Below are 23,775 nucleotides of genomic sequence, written 5' to 3'. Positions count from 1 at the left end.
GGACACGTCGAGGGGACCTTTAACAGGCCTATGTCTAGGTCTAATTCAATTTTATTACACACAGAAATCACAATAGCGTGATGCATCAAATGAACAAATCCACAAGGGCCGTGACGAGCATTCGAACCTAGGTCGATAAAGGCAGCGTCTGGGATGATCTCGGACGAAGGTTCGAGTCCTCGTCACGGCCCTTGTGGATTTGTTCAATTTCATCTTTGTTACATGCTGACTTAGCTGCTTTGCACGTCTGTCATCATGATACCAGTATGGGAAGGTGTTCATACAAGGAAGATAGTGAACCCTTGATTCTGTACAACCCAGTAGTTACCAGGAGAGGTGTAAGATAGTCATAAGGGTAAAGTACTAAGCCAGAATGACTTGAATACGATCGGGTTATTTATGTGTCACCAGTCAAGTAATGCTGCCGATTGACTGAGCCTTAATACCTGCTTGATGGGGTTCTGGGGGTTCTTCTACTCCCCAAGCCCGGCCCGAGGCCAGGCTCGACTTGTGAGAGTTTGGTCCACCAGGCTGTTGCTTGGAGCGGCCCGCAGGCCCACATACCCACCACGGCCCGGCTGATCCGGAACTTCTCTTAGAATGTGAAGGGACGACGACGTTTCGGTCCGTCCTGGACCATTATCAAGTCGATAATGGAATCGACTTGATAATGGTCCAGGATGGACCGAAACGTCGTCGTCCCTTCACATTCTACTGTGTGGTCTGGTCATCATACTTTAGCCACGTTATTGTGACTCATCGCCTGCACCATCTTAGAAAACAGTCCAGTTTTCTCTTGAAGATGTCCACGGTTGTTCCGGCAATATTTCTTATACTCGCTGGGAGGACATTGAACAACCGTGGACCTCTGATGTTTATACAGTGTTCTCTGATTGTGCCTATGGCACCACTGCTCTTCACTGGTTCTATCCTTGACTGCAACGGACTGTAACGGATACGAGTTTGAGTGACAAGACTCAAAAGAGAATTGTGGTTTTCTGTATGTTTATTAATATAGTCTTGGTTACAGCAGTCGGTTGTAAATGTAACGTTGTGTGGTGATAGCCTAGACGAGGCCTGGAGCAGAGAGCTTGAGCGAGGCCTGGGGGGGGGGGGTAGAGAGCTCGAATGCGGGACGATTGATTGATAAAGATTAAGCCACCCAAGAGGTGGCACGGGCATGAATAGCCCGTAAGAATGCGGGACGAGAGCGGGTATCTCAAGTATGGCCAGAATCTGGCCATCTGCTCTGTGTCGAGGCTGTAGCGTCTTGTGAGAGTAGAAATGTCTTTCTGAAGATGAGGTCTCCATGCCTGGATGTAGTAATCCAGGGTGGGAGGGGCTCACCAGACCACAACTAAACGACTACTTTCTTTTCCTTGAAGGTAAAGACACGCTTGATTATTCCCAAAGTTTGGTTCGCTTTTATTACTGCCGTTCCCACTTGTTGTGCAACTTTTAGTGAATGATGGCTTCTGATACCAAGGTCCTTTTCTTCATACGTTATAAGGTAGTGCTGTCAATTTGGTAGTTGTGACGTAAATTCTTATGCCCCCACATGTAAGGTCTTGCATTTATAGACATTAAAAAAGCATTTGCCAGCCATCTGCCCATTTGTGGAGTTCGTGTAGATCTATTTCTAAGGCCTCAATATCACTTTCACTTCCCCCACTTTACCATAGATCTCAGTGTCATCTACATATTTGATGATGTGGTTTGTAATATTCTCATCTATGTCATTGATGTGTATGATAAACAGGGTTGGCCCCAAAATGGTGGACCAATTTACTGGATCATTTTTTGGACCTTTTTGTAATCCGCTCTGGGGATTACACTAAAATTATAAATCACGTATGCACGTCTTACGTGATTATGATTGTTGATTTCTGCGGTTGGAAGAAAACGCTCACTGAGTGGGGGACTTGTTTATGTTATAATAATTAATTATTTAAACAAATAATTAATTAATAAGTCATAATTAATGATTTAATAATTGATAATCCTTAAATGAAGCCTAGTAGCTCATTATAACGAATAAGTGGAATTAATTATGGTGACTAATAATGATTAGTAAATAACCATAAATTATTATACAGAAATAAAATTATTGGATAGCCGTTATAATGATTAAATCAAATACAATGAAGAGAGATCTCGTATTCTTGGCTTATCACTTTGGGGGTTCCGTCGGAGCACCCCCAATCCCGTGAGGGCCAGCGTCGCGGAACCCCCACCCCCGAATCTCCTCCCACACTCAGGACACTCGTGAGGCTTCTCACCCGAATGCACCATGCGAGTCTTCATACCTCCAAGCTGACTGAAGCTCTTCCCACACTTTGGAGACTTGTGAGCTTTCACCTTCTTCGCGACAAGTGCAGAATATGTGAAGAATTTCGTGAGCACTTGGCGCTCAATGGTGATGCTCCATTATGATAGGCGCAGTGTGTGTGAAGGTTATACCTTAATGCTGATGTGTGGAAAACACAACACCAGCGTTTTGTAGTGTAACTGGTGAGGCGGAGGCGAGCAAGAGGGCGCTGTGTCCGCGGCTTGCATTAATTTAAGTACCCCACTCGGTGCGCGCTACATAGTCGGTTAGTCTCCGACTCATGGTAATGCATTTTCTTCTTCGCAGAATTTCACCGCTTTTTTTGAGAAAATCAGTGATTATATATCATACGTGCATATTGAGCGGTAATGATTCCCCATACCAATCCTGTAAGCAGTAGTGGACCTACATGGACTGTAATATGTAGGTTAACGAACTCTAACACTCTCATCACTGATCTAACCTGCTTAGCTAAACGAATTATGGGGGTTCAATTCCTGCTATTCCCTCATATAACCCTTGTCACTGCCACTCACAGGATGAGTTTATGGCATGCATAATTTATCATATATTTATAATGTATTAACTATAGACTAAACCAGTAAACTGAATTAAAAAAAACGTTATATTTGTTCAATTAGACAAGATTAGCAAGTTGTTTACTCAACCAGTTGCTTACAAATGGTCGCGTTAATTGGCGTTAACTACATGATACTAGCTGGCCTAGTGAAATCTACACCTCACAAATATATTACGTCAGAGTTTGAGTCGTGGGCAGGGAGGGTCGACTGGGCACTAATCCCGCTCGTCTCTGATCACACAGCAGCAATTGGGTTGTAAACACATTACTGGGTACTGTTCAATGGAAAAAACTAATAGGGTAAGGCAAAATAAAATGCTGTTCAAGTATGTTTATTGAGACAAGAAATACATCTCAAAGGGATAGAGTAGCTTAGGCTATTTCTACCCTCTCTACTTTAAGTCCCTCAAAGGGCGCACAAGTTCAGTGAGTACAAATGAGAAATAACATTACAAGAATGCTGTTGTGTTGATTTTACTGGACTGCGCATTGTGAGATAGTGAATCTCACAATCCCCCATAGAATTCTCTCAGTGAAATTGAAATATGACTAATATTATATTGCATCGGCCATACTATTATATGACCGATGCATAGAAAACGTCAATATTAAGATGCTAACACGTCACATTTTCAACGGAATGGTCGATTCCGTATAAGAATTGCGACACATTACCAATCAAGCTGTCAATGTAATCAACCAGAGCTTTAATATACCAATGTGCTTTAATATACTTACTAATCTCTCTCATCTCATTTTTTTTCTTGCAATGTATCTGTTATTATTTTATTAATTCTGCTAAAATTTATACCTACTTAAAATTATCCGTTAGATTAAGGACCTGCCCGAAACGCTGCGCGTACTAGTGGCTTTACAAGATTGTAAACACCATGCTATGTATTCTCACAAACCCAATGTATCTTCTTGTATATAAATAAATAGATAAATAAATAAATTACGCGAGAGGCTAGCCAGACTGGCCGTGACCTCATGATGACGTGGCTCCGGGCGCGCTAGGTTCAGTGGCACTCACCTAGTACCTATAGTAGGTGGTACAGTTACCTTTCATGTCAACAAACTCGATTTACATTGGTTTACATCTCTACATCTTAATGTTTATTACAAGACAAGGCGCAGCTCGCCAGCTACTCAAATGACTGCCAGTCAACACTATAATTGAATGTTTCGGTAGTGTAGTGGAATTGTAAAACTGAGTTTCTCTGGTGTTTCAGGAATAAATAGAGGACAAGAGACGGTATGCGGACTCGTCGACCATTTTTTGGAGTCTTGCAATAATAAAAAAAAAAGTTAGCTTATTTATGAAAAAATCACAACCCCCCCCCCAACCCCACAACTCCTTAACTTTATTGAGTGCTGGTTTGTAAGTTAAGTCTTCAGGTCACCTCACTCTTAGGGCGGCTCACTAACACATTTTATAACCTGTTAACCTAACCCATCATTCCCCCCCCCTTATTTCATTTATTTATTATGCACCCCATCCCATGGGCGGTGGTGGAAAGAGTTACAGAAGCACCCCCAATTGGTTCAGGAACTGAACCCCCATAGTTCATTTATCTAAGTGACAATCTTGTCATGCTACTTACACAATTGTTAATATTACTTACACATACAGTATACCTAACCCATCTCAACCTGTCCTAAGTTAAGCTAACCTAATGCTATATATACATCATTAACACCATTTTTAAACATTTTAAAACTAGGTTTGTCAAAATGCCTGTAATGTGATTTACCTCATTTCAAAATCAAATTCAGTTTAATTTTATTCAGTATATCAAATTACCAAAAATTTGAGGTTCTGGGTAATTCTATGAACCCTCTGGCTAAGTTGCTATTGCCATACAGTATATACAGCCCTATGTACGACGCTATGTTCAGCAAGATAGGGTGATGTTACTTGTATTTATAAATGGCATTTGTTCTGAACTCTGTACAGGTACCTTAATTTAGATTAGCTTAGCCATTCAATGCTGCTTTTTTTTATTTATTAATTTTAGTTTATTATGGACCCGATACCCATCCAATGGGGGGTGGCAGTTAGTTTATTTTTGTTGTTTTATTTTTTTATACAAGAGTTCTTACATTCTTGTAAGAACAAGAGTTTATGGAACAAATAATAATAATAATATTTTATTTAAGATAAATAAATAGTACTATAAATTACTACTTAAATTTAAAGTACTATACTACTTAAATTTTAAATAGTACTATTGTTACTATAGAACAGGAGTAACTTGTTTATAGTTACATAATGGGCTCAGGAAGTGAGCCCCAATATAATTTAAGTAAAGCAATTTACATTCATGTAGAACTCACTATTAGTACTCTTTCAAGAATGTAGCCAAGTTACTTGTGCCTAACCTACTGGTTTATCAATCATAATTGTAGGTATCCATTATATTATATCCAACACATCCATTATATCCATTATATTATAATGAATACTATCTCCTTTTTTGGCATTCATTAGTTATTTTCCATGAACGTACTCATTTTGTGAAACTTATTTCTCTTGTAGTATTAAGTGTTTTACCCCCCTCACATTTTTAGTTGAATTTTTTGACTATTTATTTTATGTTTTCCCCGAAATGCTTTGCATAATAGTGACTTCATTAGTACATGTATAACTCCTGTCTCTACAATTGTACACTACTCTTATGTTCTTTGTACACACATTCATCTGAATAAAGATTATGATTATCTTTACCGGGTGTAAAACCCCGGTAAAACCCCAGTTTTACCGCAAAACCACTAATGGCTTGGCACTTTATTCTCCTGTGTTTATTTCTATATTTTGTTAGCTTCCTATGTTTGGCATTTGATACAAGAGTGGGTGTAATTTTATTTGGTCATATTTTATCTGATTATTTTCATTAACTCACTTCATTTTCATTTTGCTCAAACTTCCATTTGCTGCCAACGTACCACAATTTTCAACACGGCTGGTCCTGTTTGCATCATATGAGATTTACAAAAATAGTGTTATACTATATGTAAAATATTTGTTTGCATTGAATTGAGCAAATTTAACATGCATTTTGTTTTGTTTTAATATTTAATTTCCATTTGTCTACATTTACTGCATTTATTATGAACAGATTTCAGATTCTTGGTCCTCTTTTGCTCGTTCTCGTTGTCTCTGCATCACTTGATTTAATAAAGTTTATTCTGTAACAGATGGGATAAATAACAGGAGAAATGGGACAAAAAATGTCAGAAGTTAATGGGTGTGACCAGCAAGAAGAAAATGGGGCCTCACATGTGACAGCCCATAGGAAAGTGACAGCAGTTATCATCGGTGCAGGTATGTACAGTGGGAGAAAATGACTTGCATTGTCACTGATGCAGTATTACAGTATTTTCCCCATTTAGGACTTATTATACTATATAGTGCTATCGGAACTCTCTTATCCATGGGATCTGCTCATGGGAGAAAACAATGAACCCAGAAGGATTTACTTAATTAAGAGCACCTAAGTGAAACACTAAAGATTTTTATATTCATTCAAAAGTATATACAGTAATTGTTAATATCAATATTTATTCAAATCTTAAGAGAACAGTATTATAAGTTGAAATTTTATTTTTATAAATTATATTCTAAAATATCAATACTTTCTCAAATTTAAATTGTGCACAGTGCTCAGAATCAAATGAGGATTCAACTACATTATTTGGCCATATAAAATTTTATTTGTCTACATTACAATCAAGATCCAACTACACAATTTTTTTTTAATAAAGACAGTCTAATGGGGAGTATTAATGGAAGTACAAATGTGAACATAATTGGAATTGCTGTTATTATTAGAATGCATTTGCTCATATAAGGAGCTGGGATTCCATACAGAAATTATGGTTATATAGGAACTGGCTTTATATGCACCAGTGACGTAATACAGCAACTTACTAAACTTTATAGCTCTTTAACCCATTAAATTTGTTCTCTATTATTTTGTACAAAATCTCACGAGATTTGTCTATATGTAATAAAGTCTATATAAGTTTATGTAAGACTTATCTATGTAAGTCTATATAAATGTCTATATGACATTTATGAATAACGGTTAAAAAAATCTAATAATTTCACACATATAACCACATTACTGTAAAAGGGGTCAAGGTCTCCCATTGTTGGGAATAGAAGTGTGTTTAGCTTATCAAGGTTTTCCCTAGGCCAACAACTGACCTCCCCCAGGATGCAACCCATAACAGCTGGTTAACTCCCAGGCCATTATGTACCAACAGGTAAACAGAGGGTTAGTATTGGGAGTAAGTAAATATGCACAAACTTCTTGTCATGACTGAAAGTTGAACCCGAGACACACAAGTAAATTATGTAATATCTAATCCAATGTCATCATTAAAAAAATAAAGGCTGGAGTTGGATTAGATATTACATGTTAATGTGGTAGGTCTCGAGTTCGATTTCTGGGCATGCCAAGACGTTCGTGTCTTGGTATTTTATATATTTTATGAGCGCCATTGTTCAGAAAACTTCACTGAAGGTGTTAATTAAACACAATAAATCTTACCCCTTTATTCCATTAGTTTTTTTATACTGTATTTTTAAATCCTACTGTGTAATCATGTTTTTATTTTAAAAAATTTTGATACAATGATTGCATTAACAATGCTCTCTTAGTAAAATGATGTAACTGAGTTCTTATTTAGAAAAGCTATTACCATAACTCTATTTAGAAAAGTTATGAAATTCAGTCCTTTAATTCTCAGACTGGTTATACTGATTTGTACAGTTATTATAGATAAGACATCACAACAGCAATTCAGTACTAAAAAAACTGGCACCATACAATTCTTATTATTGTAACACACTGACAGTGTTTTGATGTCTCTAAAGAGAGTAATTCGTTTACATTCCTTACCTAATAAATTCATAACTTTAGAATTAGAAATTTCCCAAAAAACACAATTTAAAAAGTAACTTTTTAATGTTAACCTTAAAAAAATTCATATAATTGTACTCTTTAATAATTTATCTCTTACAGGTAATAGAGGAAAGAACTATGCAAGGTATGCTGAAGACTTTCCCCACCTGCTCGAAGTGGTTGCTGTGGCCGAGCCAAGGGTTCATGCTCGAGAGCGTATACAGAGAAAGCATGCCTTGTGCCAGGACCGGTAAGATAGGGTCTTTCAGCAGAGCTTCATTTCTACCTATAAATCAATTAGCTTTAGCTTTGATAAAGTAACACAATTTCTCGGTTGAAATATTTGTGACCAAATTGTAAATGCATTTCTAAACACTACTGTATATGTAAAATTTACAGTGGTCAAGCCCAGGTAGTCCTGGGCTTGATTCCCATTTACGATTAGACAACTGAGCATGTTCCTTTATGCCTGATGTGTCTATCCTCCTAGTAGTAAATAAGTACCTGATAATTAGGCAACTGTTGTGGGTTGCTTCCTAGGAAAGGTCAGTCATTGGCTTAAGGGGATGGCAATAATCTGAACAGGTATCCTGTCCCTGACAATGGAAAACCATGTAGTTTATAATTCGTTCTGTCAGGGGCAGGAAGCCAGTGTATACATTTTCTTTAGGCTTGTATCGAGATCCCCTCAAGGTCAAATAACCGATCTTCCCCAGGATGCAACTACACAACAGATGCTTAACTCCCTAGTATCTATTTACTTTTAGGTAAACATATGCATTAGGTGAAAGAAATCGTACTAAACCATTTCTGTCTACGCCTAGGAATTGATTCCCAATTCCCAATTGTGAGTCAAGAACAAAGCCAACTGTATTACAAGACACTATTGATGCTCTCTCTGGTTTATAGATGTTTTGAGAGCTGGGAACCTCTAGCTGAAAAACCAAAACTAGCCGACTGTGCAATCATTGCTACTCAAGATCAACTTCATCTTCAGCCTGCTATCACATTTGCCAAGAATGGGTGAGATTAATACAGTATTTTCACAACAGTTTTCTTGTCAATCTGTATATACAATAAATCTCTCAGTCTACTTTATTAATACACTATCACTTTACTCACAGATAAACTGTTTGATGATTCAACACTTGCATAGAAAAGAGCATAATTTGCATGCATGATTGATTCATTGTACTGTAACCTATATAATAAGACGGTAAATTAAAATTAATACGTAAATCATTTTTGAGTTATCAGGTGATTACCAACATAAACATTTGAGTTATTGTTTACCTTCTCTAATCATTTAGATATTGATATTTTAAATATGTTAGGGACATGTCACTCCACTTCTGAGGCAATATGATGCCTGTGAATAATTTTGTAGATAATACTGTACAGTGTAAGCTTTGTCTTTATAGATAATGTATCGAATATGTTAACATAAATTTCAGTGTGCCATTCACTACTATTTTTCTCCGTTGGTTATAGGATAATGATTATGTTGCATATTCAGTGTGATAAATGCAAAAAGTTTTACCATTTTTAAAGTCAGTATGCTTGTCTTAACAACTAGTCCTTCAGTGTTCAAGGATTGTTTAGTGAAGGTTCAACTGCTGTATTACGGATATCATTCTTTACAGATGTGCATATATATTGGAAATGTGTCCACAAGTTTTTTCATAAGTTGTGGCTTATGAAGACATTTCCAATTAACAGCCTCCTGTAATATACAGTGTATCCGAGTCTTCTTTCTTTCGAAATGAATTATGATGTGTACTGTATTTATGGATATTATCTTTAAAATATCTAATGAAACTAATGCAAATGTGTCACTGATGTCTTATCTGTAATATCACTTCAGGTACCACATTCTACTGGAAAAACCAATGGCAGTGACCGAGGAGGATTGCCGTGCTATATATGAAGCATGCAGAGAGGCTCGTGTTATACTGGCAGTGTGCCATGTGCTAAGGTAGCTTCTTGTATTGCATACAGTACTAGTTAATGCCTATGGCCAGTATTTCATTAATTATCCATAAAATCCATAAATAACTTGCATTCGAGTTTTTGCCAGTTGATTAAGACAGACCACAAGTCTACTAAATTCATCGTAGGGATTTTGTCTTGGTCTAAAATCATGATATAATCTATAATTCTCATTGTCTGGGACAGGAAGCCTGTGCCTCTTACCTGAGCATTTGGACTCTGGACGGTAGAGTGACAGTCTAAATTCCTTTAGGTCGGCGTTCAATCCCCGCTCATCCAAGTGGTTGGACACCACTCCTTTCCTCCATCCTATCCCTAATCCTTGTCCTTATTTCTCTTCCAGTTGCTAATCATTATGGCTTAGTGGTTTCTCCTGACATTCACCTTACCTAGGAAAAGGGGGGACCTTGATAAGATTTGGCCAACTACTGACCTCTCGCAGGATGCAACCCACAAAAATTAACTTTTGCGTCTCCTCAGGCAGGGAATTATACACCATCTCACTGTGAACAATCTAATAAAATTAACATATAGTTTTGTTAAAAATAAATCCTGCCCTACAAACTTGCTCACATTTTCGGAAACGGTAACCAGTTATTCAGGCAAAGGACTTCTGGTAGGTGAAGTTTACATGGATTTTGCTAAAGCTTTTAACAAGGTACCACATGAAAGACTAGCAAGGAAATTACAGGCACATGGAATAAATGGTAGAATACTGTACTCGAGTAGATAAAAAAAGGGTTAAAACAAATAAAAGAAAGGGTAATCCTAAACAGAAGTGAATCTGGAGAAATGTGATGAGTAGGGTGCTGCAAGGTTCCATTTTGGGGCCAACCCATTTTGTCATATACCTGTACATCAATGACATAGATGAGGATATCGCAAATCACACAAGATTTGCAAATGACTAATATTTGCAACCAACCATCCTGTTTAGATAGTACCTATTGTGACACTCGTCAATAGTCACGAATTCATACGTACAGTACTTGGCTTTTAGATATTAGCACTTTCGCGGGGCGGCAACGCAGTCTGCGTCTATTGATGATGTAATCTTACGAATGTCCGCCGAGGATGCATTTTGTGTCCGAAATTAAAATATGTTAAAATTCCATTTATTGTTCGATTATTATGGGATTAGTTTTAAAAATACGCGCCTTTAAATTGCGAACAATTTGGTACCACATTGACCGACATAGCTCGGAAATTGAGGTCAGAACACTGGAAGGAGTAAACACGTTAGTGTCGGTGGGCACTCCTGGGAACTGTCAGGCACAGTTAGGGGTGGGTTGGGGCGCGTCAATAGGTCATGTTTCTGAGCTATTTCATTCATTTGCTACCTACTACATGCACTACTAGACCTAGTGGGCAAGAACCATTTTGCTTAGTAGCCAGAAAGATTTTGTGCAGGTTATTTTAAAATATTTCTTTTCAAAATTAACAGCAGTCCAAAAATTAACAATTGGCAAATAATTAGCAAAATTATTAACAGCCTGGGGACTGATAACAGACCCCATAGGACAGTGGTAAAACACTCGCCTGGCGTTTCGTGGGCGATTTGGCCCGAGTTCTTATCCTGGTCGGGGAGGATTGATTAGGCTCCAATCCTTAGCTGTGCTGTTTACCCAGCAGTGAATGTGTACCTGGTTGTTAAACAATTTGGTGGGTTGTATTACAGGGAAAATTAAGATCAAGGACCTGCCCGAAATGCTATGCATGCTAGTGGCTTTAAAAGAACCCAAGAACTCTTGTATATACAGTACTGTATAATAAAAATATAAATTTAATAATGTTAACATTTTATTAAAGGCATGATTTATAGTATAAGCCTAGTTTTGCCCATGTTAGGCAGTATTTAAAAAATAGACATATTTAGGTTAGTTCAGGTTACTAATCTAGTTTTGGTTCAATTAAAAATGAATGTATTCTTTCTTTAAATTATTATTTTAACAAAATTCAATTTGTTCAGCAACTCTGGCAATGTGGTACAATAATATCTATGCATATATATTTTTTAATTCAGGTACCACCCTCCTTGTCAAAAGTTGAAGGAACTAATTGACTCTGGAGTGATTGGGGAAGTTGTCAACATCAACCACACAGAACCTGTTGGGTTTTGGCATTTTGCTCATTCTTTTGTGAGAGGTAAAGGCCTATGTTGGGTGTTTATTATTGTGTAACCATTTTTGTTGTTGTTGCTTTCATTGGTGTGAAATTTTAATATGTACTTTACTGTGCATTCACTCATCACCTTTCCTTGGTGTGTTGTATTTTGATCTGCCTTTTTAAGAAACATAACAATCTATGATTTAACATTTAATTTTCTTAGCTAATATTTTGATTTTTAGGACAAATTGATTGGTTAATGATCATGAGTATTGAATGCTTTGACCCCATTATTACATTGCAGGAAACTGGGGCAATACTAAGCGTAGCACCTTTTCACTTTTGGCCAAATGTTGTCATGATATTGACCTCATATCATTTTGGATGAGAAACAAGAAATGTGTGAAAGTTTCTTCATTTGGTTCCTTGCATCATTTTAGGTAAGTAAACAATGTGTTTAGAAAAAAAGTGGCATTTGTCAGATTTTATTGTTTACTAACATTAGACTACAGAAATGTTAATATAATACTGTATATATAATACTGAACTCGGATATGAATTTTATCTTTGCAGATATTTACTCTTTTAAAACTTGTTTGTTAAAACTCACATAAAGTAATAACCTCAAAATCTTTTGCATTATTAAAAAATTAATACATATTAACAGAAAAGAGAAAAAGCCAGAGGGTGCTGGGTCCCACTGTCTACAATGCCCAGTGGAAAAAACATGTGCCTTCTCAGCCAAGAAGATTTATCTTGATCCTGCACCTCTTAACCCCCGCTGGCCTATGAGTGTCGTGTGTGACATTGAGGATGCACCAGAGGGCTATTTGCAAAAATTAACAGAAGCTATTGAGACTGGTAAGTTTACATGATGGAAAGCACCCCTCGCAGATAGCAGGACCCAAGTTAATTTCAGAACAATGTACTCCCAGATAAATGGACCGAGCAGACACATGGGCACCACTTTCATATTTTACAATGAGTTCTTTTTGCATATCAATCATGGTTCTAATTTTCCTTTTGCTGGGCTCTTATCACTAAGTTTCACTCACTTTCTTAGGTGCCATGGTGACCTATTTACAGTAGAAATATAAAAAATATCAAAAAAAGCATGAGAAAATTTAGAGAAGTCTAGTGGTGTTGTGCACTGAGCAACAGCTACTAGGAAACCGACTGGTCTGCGACGCATTTTTATGTTTGAGTGCCGAACAAATGGTCGACTATCGAACATGAACACAGCGTTCAAGTGGCGAATTGTTCAAGTTGGGAGCTATTTGAGTACTAAGATTCCACCGTATTTTGTTACCCAGGCACCTTGTCCATTACATCCAAAACTAACTGGATTGTAATCTAGTTCATCATGAGTGAAATACTAGTGTACAGTATCAGTTTCATTAAATAGCTTCTCAATTTAGTTGCTACTGAGACATGGATGAAACTGGCCCTGTTTGCATCCCATCCTCAAAGCAAATGGCCTATATCCATTATAGGCAAAATGGTACAGTAGGTAGCAGCAGCAGTCAATAAAGCTAACCAAACCCTTGGAATAATCAAGCATACCTTTGACTCTAAGGAAAAGAAAGTAGTGATTTAATTGTATAAATCTCTGGTGTTTTTGGATTACTGTATCCAAGTACTGTATGGAGACCACATCTTCAGAGGGACATAGCTGCTTTGGAGAAAGTGCAACATTTGGTGACAAGAATCTTTCCAGAACTAAGTCATCTCTCGTATCAGGAACGGTTGATTGCCACAGGGCTAACAACACTGCAAACCAGGCATGCCAAGAGTGAATCTCATTGAAACTTTTAAAATACTTAACAGTTTGGAGGATGTTGATCTGGAAAATTTCTTCAAAAGGTCAGTTGTAACACAAACAAGGAGCAACGATTTCAAGCTCAACAAGCCACAATGTAGAACTGAGAACAGGAGATGCTTTTTCACCCACAGGGTTATAACCCCATTGAACTGCCTACCCACCAAAGCCATAAATGCCAAAACTCTGTTAAATTTTAAAGTACAACTGGAAAAGATCAAGGCAAATGGGGAGACCTTTGACAAGCTGCCAGCCTCTTGTCCTCGTCGAGGCCATTAGTGTTAGTGGCCCTCAGGTAAATTCTGGTAAATATCCATTTCACATACAAAAATAGCAACAGATACATAAACTAATTAGAGTTAGATTATATTTTTGCCATATCTGTATTGTTCTGTAATGTACAGTATTTGGGATGGGTGTCTTTAACATGTGATCTCATGCTAGTATAGTACTGTACTGACCGTGTTGATACATTGTTTTAAACTTACAAATGCCAAAAACATCAATTCCATTTAAGCATACTGTACTTTATTCATGAACAGGAAGAACATTTATGTAAAGTGGCTCAGAGCTGGTGACATTCAGCACTTTTCTCAAAAATAGCTTCCCTCGCTACTAATGTTTAAAATGAGCTCCTTAAAATGCTTCACGCTAATAAACTCTTTGTCGCTAAGGGCTTAAAAAAAAGTGCATTATTTCAAAAGAAATCATAAGTATATTGAAGTGTAATTAAATGTAAGAGTATTCTGGAAAAATATTTTATTTTATATTTAAATTTTAAGCATACAATAATTGTATAAAAAAAATATCTATAGTTTTTCTATGGATATTCTCTTATCATTTACCAACCAGGTAGGAGCTGTCATTTGATGTTAGTACAATAGTATAGTGGTTGTAGTAATTGTTTAGTTGCATGGTTTACTAGATATTTTAAATCTTTCCAGGTCCATATGGAAAATGTGTTTATGATACCGACAATGATGTCTGTGACAACCAGGTAAATATCAACATTGTGTGTTCCACTGATATGCACTCTTATTTTAAGCAATTCTAATATAATTACAGTACATGGATGCATATAACAAAAACATGTACAATATACATATTGCCCTAGTGAATGAAACGATACAGAATAAGAATCTTGAACACGAGGACCCCCCCCCAATGAAAGACGAGTGCTCTATCGACTGAGCTGTAAGCATGCCGAACGTCACGTGTTCGAGACTCCTATTGCTGTTGTGAATGTAATGTTACTATTCCGGTACTGTATTGTGTCGACAATTTATACTGTATCGTAATTACATCACAAATGCTGCATTTAGTTTAAAGCCTGACACCATTTCACTTACTACTATGTGCTTGATTTGATCATTCCTCTTAATTGATGTCTAAGGCATATACCCAAGTCAATGTAGCTCTGATATAACATACCCCCAAATAGTCAACTTAAACCATAATTTGAATTAGTCTTTCAGCTCTTTGCCTTTGTCAGTTATTTTTTATTTTATCAAGATTGACCATTTCTAAGTCATGAGTGTTCAAGGCATATGATTGCAGCACAAGTAATAATAATTTTATTTATAACAAATATACCTAAGAACATGTTACAGTGGTTAATTAGTGGGTACAGAAATTGTATATTATATAAAGACTAATTATGCCCAGCATTTTGGGAGAATAATGAATAGCTATATTTTTAAGTAAAGAAACAGTCATAATATTTCTTATGGAGTGTAAGGACATCTTTGGATGAGTGTAGATTTGGACTGTGAATTGTTTTTCATGAATTTATTAAAGAAATTCAGTAAAATATGTTGTTTCATGTTTATGAGAACTGTAGATGGCAGAACCGTATTATAGTACAGATCTGGTTGATTGTGGTATTTTGTTTTTAATAATGCAGATGCTGCTTTCAGGTTGTCAATTTTCAATTCAGTGATGGGGCAACGGCAACCCTTACAATGATAGCCTTCACCCAGCAATTATGTGCCAGAAAAACGGAAGTGTACGGTACTCGAGGCCAGTTAGTGTGGGACGAGTCAAAAGGTCACATAATCCAGCATTTTGACTTCCTATCCCAGCAATCAAAAATTCACAAGTGTGAGGAGGTAAGCATATAGTCGTACTGTTTACATACTGTTTACAGTGACACTAGCTTACATCTTTTAAGATTCATTACATAATTATTTTGTATGAAAAGATATATAAAATTTTGCATTCCTGATTAGCATTGATTTAAATATTTACAGGCATTTTTTTATTGTGTAATTAATAACATAATACAGTTCAGAATTGAAGTAAAAGAATATAAAACTATGTACATTACTGCACTCTGTTTTAAATTTTACTCAAGTCTTGGTTTTTAAATTTTTTCCCACATCTTGCCCGAAACACTGCATCTTAGTGGCTTTAGGCATAGTATAGTATGTACTAGCTCTATCTAGAAATCCGACAGTCTGTTGGCAAGTTTTTTTTTTTTAATTTTGAATATAAAAATTATTCTATTCTTATTATTATTATAAAAAAATTTCAGAGTTTTAAAGCCCCTCCTGGGTGGGGACATGGTGGTGCTGACTACTTCTTGATGAAAGCATTTGTAAAAGCGGTGGCAGAGAATGACCGAGACGGCATCTTATCAGGCAAGTATTTATTTGTCATTTGTGTGTAGGACGAGAACTACAGAATTACAGGACGAGAGTGTTCCGTCTTCCCAGTACTCTTTGTCGTATAACACTTTGAAACTACTGACGATTTTGGCCTCCACCACCTACTCAACATGTTCCAACCATCTACCACTCTGTTTGGAATAGAAAATGTTAAATTTTTTTGGCACCTCTGTTTCCTTAGCTTGAATCTGTCTCCCCTTGTTCGTGAAGTTATTTATTTATTTATATATTTACTATTTATAACTACAGTATGTAGAACAATAACAATCTCTGGCCCCAGACAGCACTCGGCCCCCTTACTTAAATCTTTGACTATTGTAGATATTAAGTCACTGCACATCTTCTCAAGTGTGATCTATATATTTAAAACTCTGAACTGTAATGCCAATCCAGACCTTAAATGCTTCCTAAAAGGTTGCAACAGAACCCATGGGCACCACACCAAAAACAAATGCCCATTTGATATTCCAAGAGTGTGATTTAACCAAACTAGAAATGCTCTGCAAATCAAGGGACTCAGAATGTGGAATGACCTTCCCAATCATGTCAAAGACTGCACCTCTCTCAACCAGTTTAAGAGAAAAACTAAATACAGTACTACCTAGTAAACTCCATGTAACCTACCTTACCTCCTAAATGTCAACCTATGTCTTGCTATTTTCTAGCAATACTGATTATTGACCAACTTGTTTAACTGCTGATATCTGCCATGCATAAACTTAAATAAACAAAAGACTAAAATTTTCTTACAAAGTAAAAGTAAGTAAAGTAAATTTTATTCAGGAAAGTACCTACATAGTTGATTTACAAACAAAATGTTGGATTTATAGATAGAGCTAGTACTGTACTGTATATACAATACCTAAAGCCACTAGTACGCATAGCGTTTCGGGCTAGGTGTGGGGAAAAAAAAAAATTACTTCTGCTATTGTGTTACAATTTCTGCTGTTCTATCCATCATGTAATTATTATCATTCTTTTTTCCCTTTTCCAAATTCAATTTATGCATTGATCTCAATTAGTTTTAAGTGTTAGTCCAAGTGTGGTTTCCCACATTTTGCCCGAAATGCTGTGCGTATTAGTGGTTCTAGGCATAGTATGTACTAGCTCTATCTGGAAATCCAGCATTTTGTTTGTAACTCGTCTTGTATGTACTTTTACCTGAATAAACATTTATTTATTATTTATTAATTAAGTTGCTGGTTTCAGGAATTCCTCTTTGTCAATTTGGTCTATTCCTGCTAGTATTTTGTAAGTGATGATCATATCACCTCTTTTTTTTCTTCCATCTTTTAGTTTTGGCATGTTTAACACCTCTAGTCCCTTCTCATAACTCTTGTTTTTTAGGCACGGAGGCCATTTTTAGCATACTGTTGCACCTTTTCCAATTTCTTTATGTGCTTCTTGAAATTTGGACACCATATAACTGCTGCATATTCCAATTTTGGTCTCACAAAAGTCATGAATAGTTTCTTTAGTATTTCAAGATCCATATACTGAACTGTATTTGCCAGCATATAAGATGCACTTTTTTATTTTTAAATGTATAAAAAATAGCCCTGCGTCTAATGCGGCCATATTACGGATGTGAGACTGAGCGTCATAGGCTAGGGAGCCGAACGAGCATACTACTGGGTAATTTCGCTAGGCACAAAAATCGTTGCTAATAATAAAATATTGAAAACAAGCCGAGTTATCACAGTCTGTTATCACAAACTTACAAAAAATTGCTTATGATACGTCGGCAGTTATGAAGGAATCTCACATCATCTCGCCACCTTACCTAGCATACATTACCCATACCTGATATGTCATACATTATTAAACGACTGTGTTACCTTTAAGAAACATTTATTCATTATCTAAATGAAAAATGCTCCTAGAAATTTTAAAGGAATGTTAAACTTTCATCCACCTGTCAGCCATTTGCAATGAGTAAATGACAACAAAACCAGAGCACTAAGATGGTGTGCCACCACCGAGTGTGCCGCCCTGGTGGCCTGATGCAGCAACATAATCATCACATCCAGAAATACAAGTTTCACATCCTGTATAGCAATTCTCTTGCCCAAAATATAAACAATTATAAAGCTGATCTTAGAGGTAAGAGTTGGGGGTACAAAATCCACTTTAAAATATCTTTCAATAAATGTATGATGAAACACACTAAAATAGTTTTTTTCCACAAAATATCTTTGTAAAATAGGGATGTATCCTATGTGAGGACATGTCATTTATGCCGGCAAATACGGTAATTAAAAGCAAGTCTGAAGTTGGAAAGTGACATATGGTCCTCTCTCAATGTTCTTAACCTCTGCACTGCTCTGCATTAAAATATGACACAACCGTGGTGCGCCGAAAATAAATTCTTTCCAAAAAATTAATTTACCTTCTTATATTGTTAAAATGCAGCCTCTGATCACAGGAAACTAAAAAAAATTATTGTACGTGACATAGTTTAGCTGCGATGGAGCTGGGAAGTTGAGCATATTATGGGCACTGAGCTATGGAGTGCTCAAGGTCACTAGGCCTCACCACCCTGTGGGGCGGCAGTTGCCGTGAATGTAATGTTTCACAATTATTTTGATGTTTCTCATTTGTTTCTTCTCTGGTTTTATGATGTAATATTGTTCAAAAGTGTGTAATTTGTGGAATTTATATAGTTCAATGTGTGGAACATCGCCAAGCTCAAAATTATGGGGGCTCATATGTGTGACATGTATATTATATCCTATGATCAATCGAACAGCGTTTTTGCTGTTATTACACTATATGCACACACACACATTGTATATACCTATCTACATGTGCTCACCATAGTGAACCACTAAGATCAAAGGTGAGCCCAAAAAACAAGAGTTTTTTATATACATTTTTCATACCACTAAGACAAATAACAATTTTGCGAGAAACAAAGAGACATTATATTTGTGAAAATGTTTGTGTTGTAGATGCTGTATATCTATGTTTCAAGGTAGTTTGGAGTTATTGAGGAAAACAGCCAGCCTATTTGAGGTTTTCACAATAAAATCAAAATGCAAATGAGTACAAAGCTGAATTGCACTGTAAAGTACAGTATATTAAATTTTTCAGGGCCAAGCGTGTCACTGGAAACACATCTTCTGGCATTTGCAGCTGAACATTCAAGGTTGACAGGTGATGTTGTCAGGCCTTGTGAAGATCCTCGTTGGATGGTCTAGTACTTAAGAAGGGTAAGAGGAAAAAACAGCAGAACAAAGCAATGAAGGAGGAAAAATTTATAATAAGAGAACATGGTACAGTTGAACCCCAGCTTTACATACGTATACGTTCTGACCTTAAAGGATTTGTTAAGAACTTTACATGAAAAGCAGAAACATGGCAGTTTCTTGCTTTAGTACTACAGTACTCATCAAAAGTATGTTTCAGTGCTGTCACCCCTCCCACACAACACAATGTATAAGGCAATTTATTGCAAATAATGCTTTATAATTACCTTTCAATACTTGGTTTGGTGGCCTATTCTCTTCTTTGTGGCTTGGAGATGTGAAAAAGCTAAGTTTCTTTGGTGTTCAGTAAGATAGTTTGCCCAAGACTGATGGATGGCCTTCTTGGTTGCAGCTGATGTCTTAACCCCTGCAGATCCTCCTTTACCATATGCCAGAGGTTCTCAATTAGGTTAAGATCTGAGCTGTTACCTGGCCAATCCTTTATGTAGAGTACCATGCAGTCATCAAGCCACTTGGTGTTAGATTTGAAGGTGTGAGTGGGAGCAGTATCCTGCTGAAACATGCTGGCACGTGCAAGCTTGAAAGAATCCAGCAAATATTCACAAAGTACCTCCAGGGAAACAGATTGATTTACTTTAATGTTTTTATTAAGTACAACAGGTTTGCTGAAACCCTTGTCTGAGAAAAACCCACATCATAAGAAAACCGAGTGGTTTGACGACTGCATGGTTTTGAGCTTCCTTTCAATAATCTTTCAACTTTTACTAGATAACAGCCTGGATCTCAACCCAACTGAGAACCCCTGGCACATGATAAAGGAGGATTTGCAGGGAATTGCTCTAAACCCAGCTCAAAATAGCCATCCATCAGTCCTGGGCAAACATCTCATCTGAACACATAAGAAACATTGCTCTTTCACTCGGTAATGTCTCCAAGCTATAAAGTAGAGAAAAGGCCACTCAATCAAGTATTAAACAGTAATGTAATTATAGTACATTATTTACTATAAATTTCCTTATGTATTGTTTGTTGTGCAGGAGGGGTGGGAGCATGGCAGTGCATACTACTGACAAGTACTGCATACTGAAGACTTACAAAGACTGCTTAACAGATTCACCAGTCCTCAGGAACTGTGTACTGTTGTTACTGCGCCTTTACAATACTGTACAGCATTTAATTAATAAAATGGTGAAGCGGGAATACAAAACAATTATTACCTAAGGTTTGCATGTTGACCAAGGAAATTATTTTAATAATTATCAAATGCTGTATTTATCGAGAAGGCTTGGCGTGTACAGCTCATAACTATGTGAACTCGGGTTGCAACTGTACTGTACGCGGAAGTGTCGCCTGACTAGTTGCTACAGTACTGTACTTGCTTTGAATATTTGCCAGGTGTTCTCGTGTTAAGAAAGAACTTGTTCATACTGGCTATTCCCATACCAGTACAGTATTGTAATTTTTGCTTTTTCCAAATATATACAGTGTAGTACTGTAATTACAGTATATTAGGTGTTCATTTGATTTGCAATTTGAAATAATATTCTTGCTTTATAGTACTTGCTAATCATGTAATACAGATATGCTAGGTAATGGTATTTAACATTTTTGTATTTACTATATATCATGTATACAGTACAGTTCATAAATTTAATTTCAGAACATTTTTTATCCAAGTCATGCTAATAGTCATGTAATGTCTATAATCATATATGGCATACTTAACAATTAGATATAGAGTACTGTAACTAGTTAAACTGAAAATTATGAGTTGTTATGCCTAAAGGAAACATTTCATAAAGCCTGTGCTGTGACATAAAGCCTACATTACTAATACTGAAAATCTGCTTAATAACTTATTGTAAAATAATATATGTATGTACAGTATACATTGAACATTAATGATTCGTTGAACTTTAACCGAGGTTTCAGTGAAGAGTTGAAAGCTTCCAGATAATCTAAATTGTATATTGTGTCTTGTACAACCATACACTACTTCAAAAATATGCCTGAAGAGTGACATATTCTGAAAAATGTGACCTCAAATTTAAGAGGATGTGTGCTCCCTTAGCGTATGCGTCTACCCTCTCACAATCAGGAAGCCTGAGGAACAGACCATAACCACACTGAGAGACATTTTTTCCACTTGATAGTGTACAGCATATACACCAAGAAGTTTACTTCTGAGCTCCGTCTAGGACTAAAGTATACTTGCTGGTTGACCAGTAAGCTATTGTGGACCTTATAACCCCCCCTCCAGAGGTTGATAAGGTCTTAAATCCAATGCCAAACCAAACCCTGTGGCTTATCAAGGTCACTCTAGCCAAAGGTAAGGCTGCATTTCCATCCAGTTAAAGGAGACACACACTGGTGCTTACCCTGACAGAGTGGCACTCACATCTGCAGCCTCATGAAAATGACACAACATACACGCAAACCTCCTGAATACATATTCAAATTTACATGCACTTTTGTATGCACTTTTAGGCTGAAATATTTTCATACCGAAAATGTACGCACTTTTAGTTCAAATTATACACTATTTGTGCACTGTACTTTAAATACTCTTTGATTACATATTCTTAAATGACTGTTGATGCTTAAATTACTGTAGTATAATCAATATGGTACTTTGCCAAAGATTTATTCTTTATACCATCTTAAAAACAGCATATTTTGCAAATTCCTATGTATCTCACCTTATTTTGATTTTTATTGTTATAAAGCAGCAGCAGCTAAATGAACAAATCCACCAGGGCAGTGATGAGCAGCTAGTTTATTGTGCTCCCCATACTCATTCAGTGAGGGGTAGTGCAAAACAAACAACAGACACCACAAAATATCCTAATCACTCCCCCTGTGGATGTTGTTTGATCTTGCCTTTTACAACTGACCTGCAAACATTATGCTTATAATGATGTCTTTCACATTACCAGTTTCCTATGCTAATCAACTGTCCTGTGGCTCATTCTTTAGCACAACTAATATAATAATCATTCAGGTCAGTGATTTATATATGTACCTGTTATTCCATGTGATATAATTATTGTGAATATATATTTGGCATAATTGATAAATTGTGACAATTAGCTTGCATACAAAATTCAAGCTAATATTTATTGCATCCCCCTCAAATCAATCTTGCCAGTAGTCAAAGAACCTCCTGGGCATTATCATGATTTAAAGCATGTGTGAAGCACCCCTTATCCTCTTTGATTAAGACATACTACTTATAAATAAATATAAATAAATAAATAAATGTTTATTTAGGTAAGGTACATACATACAAGAGATTTTACAAAGATTGATGGATTTATAGATAGAGCTAGTACATACAATGCAAAGCTAGTACACTTTGTCTTGTACGGTATTCCAACCTACAGATAAAATTAGAAACATAATAAAAGTTAATGCAAATAATAACATCTCAGACAGAGGTGCACCGACATCATCTCTGGGGAGGTTGTGTGTTTCTAAATCTTAACTAATGGGGACCAGTACTGAATAGAATTAATGACAAACTTTAATTAAGAGGGACAACACCAGTAAGGCATTTTCTGATGGTTGTCATATTACCCATTAATGCAGACTCTGGATTGCGTCTCACAGTCATACAAATTATACCCAAGACAATCGACTTGAGAATGGTCTAGGACGGACCAAAACGTCGTCGTCCCTTCATTTTCTAGTGTGTGGTCTGGTCAACATATTTCAGCCACATTATTGTGACTCATCATCTGCATCTGTATATCTAATACAATATAATGACTATTATCACTACAGTATATACTGTATAGCCCAACACCTTGCTCCCTCCCAGAAGTTCCCATTGGAGGGGGGGGGGGGGGGGGGCAGCAACAGCAGAAAATTCTCCAGGAGGTTTTATGGCTACACAAACGTTTTGTAATATATTACTGCACCCCCATCCTATCATAATACAGTACAACAGTAGTGTTTCTGCCTGTACCATATGATGCCCCTTACAGGGTCCCCAGCGTATAACTGGGATGTCTTCCAAATTTTCCATTATAAGTTAGTTGGTTGGTACTTGGAACATGATTTTCCATAGGTGTAATATTATGAGAGGTTTCCAAAAACAAACAAAAATGGGCATAATTAATAAAATTTGAAATATAATTAATGTTCAATAAAAATTGATTTTATTTA

The 23,775-nt window shown here is 36.5% G+C and overlaps 1 protein-coding gene across 3 annotated transcripts; it reads left to right on the top strand.

Moving 5' to 3' along the window:
* The first annotated feature begins 3,832 nt into the window (after window positions 1-3,832).
* Window positions 3,833-23,762, top strand: LOC123760172 (putative oxidoreductase YteT). Of its 3 annotated transcripts, none has more exons than XM_045745681.2 (12): window positions 3,833-3,954; window positions 6,108-6,234; window positions 7,940-8,069; window positions 8,729-8,842; window positions 9,684-9,794; window positions 11,832-11,953; window positions 12,219-12,354; window positions 12,582-12,775; window positions 14,678-14,730; window positions 15,650-15,841; window positions 16,267-16,372; window positions 19,493-23,762. In XM_045745681.2, the coding sequence occupies exons 2-12, from the start codon at window positions 6,129-6,131 to the stop codon at window positions 19,597-19,599; spliced, it is 1,371 nt and encodes a 456-aa protein (XP_045601637.2). In that variant the 5' UTR covers window positions 3,833-3,954; window positions 6,108-6,128; the 3' UTR covers window positions 19,600-23,762. The 3 variants fall into 3 exon arrangements, with proteins under 3 accessions (XP_045601637.2, XP_069185005.1, XP_069185004.1); XM_069328904.1 differs by lacking the exon at window positions 3,833-3,954 and adding an exon at window positions 3,984-4,097; XM_069328903.1 differs by lacking the exon at window positions 3,833-3,954 and adding an exon at window positions 4,046-4,164.
* The last annotated feature ends 13 nt before the right edge of the window (window positions 23,763-23,775 follow it).

This window comes from Procambarus clarkii, chromosome 22 (assembly GCF_040958095.1).
Source record: "Procambarus clarkii isolate CNS0578487 chromosome 22, FALCON_Pclarkii_2.0, whole genome shotgun sequence".
Taxonomy (NCBI): Eukaryota; Metazoa; Arthropoda; class Malacostraca; order Decapoda; family Cambaridae; genus Procambarus; species Procambarus clarkii.
This window is presented reverse-complemented; position numbering and strand designations above follow the sequence as displayed.